We start from the raw sequence: 6,054 nt of genomic DNA on the forward strand, positions 1-6,054 counted from the left end.
TTTTGGGAAAAAAAAACTTAAAACTTGAAATAAATCTTGAAACTTTGAAAATAAAAAGGAAAAACTTGCAATAAAAATAAATAAATGTAAAAATTACTGATTAAAAAAAATATTATTTAGAAACAGCTGCTGTTTTGAATTTTCTTTTTTTTCTGAATCTTCGCTTTCGTTAATCATTTTTACAGTTTCAATTCTAATTTTCAAGTTTTCACTGCTGAGCTGAGTCTAATTTGACATGGGGGTGTGGCTTTGAGCTCATTGGCTAACTGGAAATTTCAAATTTTCAAAGCATTCTTTTTTTTAATTTTCTGTTTTTTTTTTCTTTCAAATTTACAATGTCTTGTTTTTAATTTTTTTTCAGTTTTCAAATTTTCAATCAGTTTTTTCCTTTACTTTAAGCTGATCCTGATTTGACCCCATAAAAAAGCACCAAAAGCCAGTCTCATTCCTACTTGCGCATGGTGATGAGGGTGTCACTTATCGTCTTGCAGCGTTTCAACAGGGCATCAAGTCTGTGCGGCTCTTCTTTTAGGAATTTGACGGCCTCCACCTCCACCCGCAGCACCACCCGCATCTTACTTTGCAGGCCAGGAAACTGATCTGCATCAGAATAAACATGGTCCAATAAACATACAAAGTATATTAAAGCCTTCACTGGTAATTAAACTTTACACTTTCGTGTCATTTAGCCGATAAGAGATCCAAGACAGATTCCTACGGAGGAACTGGTGCATAGATAATAAACCGTCCACCAGAGTAAATGATTGTTTTCCAAATGCACCAGCATGACTCACTTTTCAGCTCAGTAAGTGTTTCTCCCAGCTTTCTCAGAAGTGCCGTTTTCTCCTCCAGCTCTTGCGCCGTCACCAGCTTGTGGTTGACAGACGACTCCTTCTGGATCTCCTCCACAGACTTCTCCAGGTCGCTGGGATGGAACAGACAGAAGGCTGAGCTCCACGGACTCCTCTGCACACTTAAAGCTTCCTACACACTCGGATTCATGTCATTCAAGTTTGACCAAATGATCGCTGAGTCAGTTGGCAGCAGAAGTGAAAACGAAAAGTTTCTAAACAACTAGATGTTTTCAAGAATCTGGAGAGTTACTCTGAGTCTCTTCCTAGATGAGGACCTGTACCGACAACTTTAATGCCTCTGAAAAAGTTTCCGATATGAAGTTATCTGATTATTAAATCTCACAGAAGCGCTTTCATTCTGCAGTCACTTTAATGTATTAGTAGACACATCTCACATCTTAATGAGCATCTTGCTCTACGCCGGGCTTCATTACAGTTACGTATCTTTGCTATCAACGCACCAACTTATGAGTCATCTAATTGCAAGAGAGAAACTGAATCTACAGTTGGAGAATATAAAAAAAAAAAATGTTCAAAGATTGAAACGTTGAGAGAAATATCAAGCGTATTGCTAGTTTAGCTTAATGTTTATATGTTAGAGCTTAAAGGCAAAAGTTAGCCAGACAGTTTCAGCAAAAAGACTTTTTTAGAATTATTTCCAGTGTTTTTTTAATTATGATTATGTCGTTTTTAGCCACATGTAATTTTCTAAGACATACACTCACCAGCCATTATATTAAGTACACTTTTCTATCACTAAATTGTTCCACTTAGAACACGCCAGAGCTGGGTATGTTGGAAAACATGCCGTATAGTCTTAAGAAATTTAGATTTGGATTCATGACCTTCTTTTTTTATTATAAATATGTATTATGTCAATTTTTTGGCATAAACAAATTCAAAAACAAAAAACCGCATAAACAGCATTAGACAAAATGTTCTTTTAAGTCATAAAAGATCAAACTTTTTACCAGTTTTGCTAAAATCTGTTTATTCTGGAGGTATAAGCAAACAAGACGTCTTCAGGTCAACAGGGATGTAAAAACCTCAATAGTTTATCATCTATGTGCTCCTCAGACATCAATTTGGAAATTTAGCTAATTAAAATTAAATAAATTCTAATTAAGTAATCTGTACTTCAAAAAAATCATTTTTTTATTCTTTTTTTTACTTTTCCACCTCAGTATTCTTACACTGCTGGGTTTGTTATTTTAGTTTGGACCTTGGTAGTCTTAGTTTACAGGCTTTGTTTATTTGTTTTCTTTAGGTAGTTTTGCTACTTATTAAGTACGCCAATAAATGTCTTACTAACACCCTATAAACATGTTAATAATGTTTATTCATCAAAGACTCTTATTATAAAGTGCTACCGAATGGGTTTTTAATACTGACTGGAGCTGCTGGATGATGAGTTCCTCCTCGTTGAGGTACTTGAGCCTCTCCTCCTCCACCAGGAGGCGCTGTCTCTGGAGGGGGTCCTCCTGTTTCCTCACAGCGTCCGCCACGCGAATGTTCAGCTCGGCCTCGGTCCGTTTCAGCAGAGATCGAACTGAATCCTGGTTCTCTAGCTGCAAACACAATTACAAGAACCCACCCTGCTCAGGTTTTTAATAAATAAACAATAAAAAACTGTAAATAACACAGTCACTGACATGAAAACATGGAGTTATTTTCTTCTTACTGTTTGGTATTTTCACCTAGTCAGATCTCATGAGTTTTAGACATAAAAATTACAGTTAGATGCAATTTAATTTACTTCTGTGCGCGCATTAGCATGCACATAAATAGCTCTCCAAACAGAAAGCTGAGATGCCCTGAGGAAAATGAAAGATGCTCACGACAAAAGCACTTGAGCGTGAACTAAGCTGCCTGTCAGAGTTATGAATAGAAAACTCTGCTGGCCTTCTGCATGTAATACTATTCCCTGGGATGAAATCACCTGGCAAGCAAGGAAAATTAATAATTTATCAGCCTTATGTTCTAGAAAGACAACAATATCGCTAACACTTCGGCGGTGTCCCATAAATAGAGCATCATCAGTGCAGGTTGATCATTTTTAGAGATGAACAAAAAAGTTTTTCTTTCCTATTTTTTGCACTCTCACCTCCCACCTTCCCTTCTTGCATAATTCAGAAGCCACATTCAAAATAAAAGAGACGGTCACAGTAGAGGTTACACCGGGACACACACACACGAAAACAAACTCTCTCCTCCGGACAGGAGACGCCGCCACGCTTTTCTGGCTCTCCTTCTCGCCGCTTACTTCATTCGGGGAGCGTTTGTGCCCGCCGCTGTGGAACTAATAACAGCACTGCATGCTCATCATCTCATCCCCATTACGTTATATTTCCTCTGCTAGAAACTCCACTCCACTGCTGCTAAAGGCATTCATCTCATTACTTCCTCTTCCCTCACTAACCTTGGAACTGCTTGAATCACAGGCAGAAATAAGTATATTTTTCTGTGTCGCTCCAGAAAAATACAAGATCAGATTGTATTATTATTAGATCTTTAAATTCATTCATCACAGCGCTAAAGGAAAACACCTTGAAAGCATCATATATATTGTATTTTGAAGTATTAAACAGTACATGTGGAGCAAAGATGCTAATATTTCTGGTAATTGGATTCATTTTTGGACGATTTGATTCGATCCAATTAACTGACCTAAAATCAATCACTTCAACCAGTGTGACTCAGAGATGAACAATCAAGTGTAAATTCGATTTGTGTACAAAAAACCAATAAAGTCAAATCCATTCACGTTTTAATTTCATAAACCCACTGTTATTTTTTCATGGGAAAATAATAAAAACGGACTATTAGCACATTTTTACCTCACTGTAAGGTCACATCTGTGCTAAATTCAAAGTTGCTGTCCTTCCAATGACTATGAAATTGCGCAAATTAATCTAAACCGGAGTTCTCAAACTCATTTTATCTTGGGGCCACTGAAGGCAGAGTCTGTCTGGGCCGTATGGGGTCCCATTTGTGCCAAAATTATGTCTGTATCTGTGGTAAATTGTCTATGTCAGGGGTCTGCAACATGTAAACTCTTAACGCTAGCATGCAGCTGAAACATTAGCTAAACTCCAATTCCAATAGTCCAAAAAGATAGCAGGATGCCAATTTTTAAAACTTTAAATCTGTAACTTTTTAACATAAATTTGAATAATAAAAAATGTAAAAAATCAACTTAAATAACTCTTCATAAAGACATATTTTGTCAAAATTATACAAGTTAGAAGATAACATCGGGTCATTAATAACAATAAAAGAAAATGATCTGGAGGGCCGGATGTAATTACCCGGAGGGCCGGATCCGGCCCCCGGGCCTTGACTTTGACACATGTGATCTAAAAGGATTCAGTTTAACTTTTTCCGTTGTCCAGCTTTCAAGAACTTAGACTTTCACCTCCCTCTGAAGTAAAAAAATGCAATTTTTCCATGCTTGGTGTTCACTGGTTCTCCTTTTTCTCTCATTTCACCTCCTAAAGTGTGATTTCAAACAGCAGCCAAAAATAAAAACCTCTTTTCAGTGAGGGTACCTGTAGCTTGCGCAGCTGAGAGAGCTGTTTCCGCAGGTCGGTGGCGTTTTGCTGCAGACCGTGCAGATGGAGCTTCATCTGCAGGCGACCGACGCTGTTCACCGGGGTCAAGTTGGAGGGCGGCGGCGGCATCAGAGCTAGAGGTGCCGACGGGGTGTTTGCTGGTGATCACAAAGCAAAACATTGGGGCGGGGAGGGGTCACTAGGTCACAAACTGATCTGCTTGCTGGGCTAAACACCAACACGAAGTTAGCATGTATAGAAATTTACACTTTCTGTCACACTGTGTCCAGTGTGGAAAATGCACAAAAAAGCACCATATTCACAAAACTCTTGTTAGGGAGAAAGGTGAACTCATGCTATTAGTAACCTGTTTCAAGAAGTTATGACACACAGGGATATTAATGCTCTTATTTAAACACAGGGGTTTGTGAGTATGGGCATCAATCCACCTTTTCTGTGACCACACATACACACTCACGACGGAGTGTCCAGTGTGTGACAAGGCAAATTTCTGAAAATCCCCACAAGGAATAGCCAAGCAAAGATTGAAGGATTAGAGACGGAGACAAGAGGAGAGGAGTCCGCTCTCTGGGAAACCAGCCAGCAGGAAAAGACGCGAACAAACACTGCCAGCTACCCAGCAACACCACACACCCATACACGGGGCAGAGAGCCATGGGAAATGTCTGACGCAGAATTGAAAGGGTGATAGAGTAGGAGATGCCAACTACCTTTCTTCTTCGACCGTCCAGCTGGAATATAGAAAGAGCGGAGCAGTTATCCAGAAGTAATTGGGTGTGGTTGAGACAGAGGGAGGGAAATGAAATCTTTAGAGTTCACTTTTACAAGAGTGTGACCCTGGAAAACAACACTACAAAAAAAAAACACTTTTGCAGTATCGATGTGTGAAGAGGTTTCAAAAGCACCTGGAATAGACTCACTGAAGGTCTGATTGCATAAAAGGCTTAAAAGCAACCACAAAACATTTGGGCGAAAATAGAATAGATCTTATTTAGGCCTCAATGTTTAAGAATGACATTTACACAATTCAATGGACAGGAGACAAACATTAAAAGTTCTGCTGCTCCTGAGGGGCGAATGCACGGGGTCAAATCAGCTTAAAATGAACAAAAAACAGATAAAAAACTTGAAAAATAGAAATTGTAACTGAAAAAAATATTGAAAATTTGAAAACTGAAAAAAAACCATTTGAAAACAAAAAAAATGAAAACAAGACATTGTACATTGAAAAAAAAACTGAAATTTTTGAAAAAAAAATGCTTTGAAATTTTTACATTTAAAAAATTTGTTTAGCCAATGAGCTCAAAGCCACGCCCCCATGTCAAATTAGGCTCAGCTCAGCAGTGAAAACTTGAAAATCAGAATTGAAATTGTAAAACTGAGGAATGAAAGTGAAGATTCAGAAAAAAAAAGAAAATTCAACACAGCAGCTGTTACTAATGGATAGTTTTTTTCAATCAGTAATTTTTACATTTTAAGTTTTTTTTATTTCAAGTTTTCACAGAATTTGTTTTCAAATTTTCAAAACTTATTTCAAGTTTTTATTGTTTTTTATTTTCAAAAAACATTTTTTTTTGTATTTTCGTTTTTTTATTTATTTATTTATTTTCAAATTTTCTGTTGTTTTA

At 37.5% G+C, this 6,054-nt stretch overlaps 1 protein-coding gene across 4 annotated transcripts in view; it reads right to left on the reverse strand.

Moving 5' to 3' along the window:
• si:ch211-278a6.1 (SRC kinase signaling inhibitor 1) overlaps positions 1-6,054 on the reverse strand; it is a 120,278-nt gene that overhangs the window by 15,919 nt on the left and 98,305 nt on the right. For all 4 annotated transcript variants that reach the window (XM_036213181.1, XM_036213184.1, XM_036213182.1 and 1 more), the window contains 5 exons: positions 5,137-5,157; positions 4,403-4,563; positions 2,247-2,422; positions 795-925; positions 453-600 (listed from right to left, as the gene is read on the reverse strand). In XM_036213181.1, coding sequence (XP_036069074.1) covers positions 453-600; positions 795-925; positions 2,247-2,422; positions 4,403-4,563; positions 5,137-5,157 — 637 coding nt within the window. The remainder of the gene's footprint in view (positions 1-452; positions 601-794; positions 926-2,246; positions 2,423-4,402; positions 4,564-5,136; positions 5,158-6,054) is intronic.

This window comes from Oryzias melastigma, linkage group LG8 (genome assembly GCF_002922805.2).
Source record: "Oryzias melastigma strain HK-1 linkage group LG8, ASM292280v2, whole genome shotgun sequence".
NCBI classification, from domain to species: domain Eukaryota; kingdom Metazoa; phylum Chordata; class Actinopteri; order Beloniformes; family Adrianichthyidae; genus Oryzias; species Oryzias melastigma.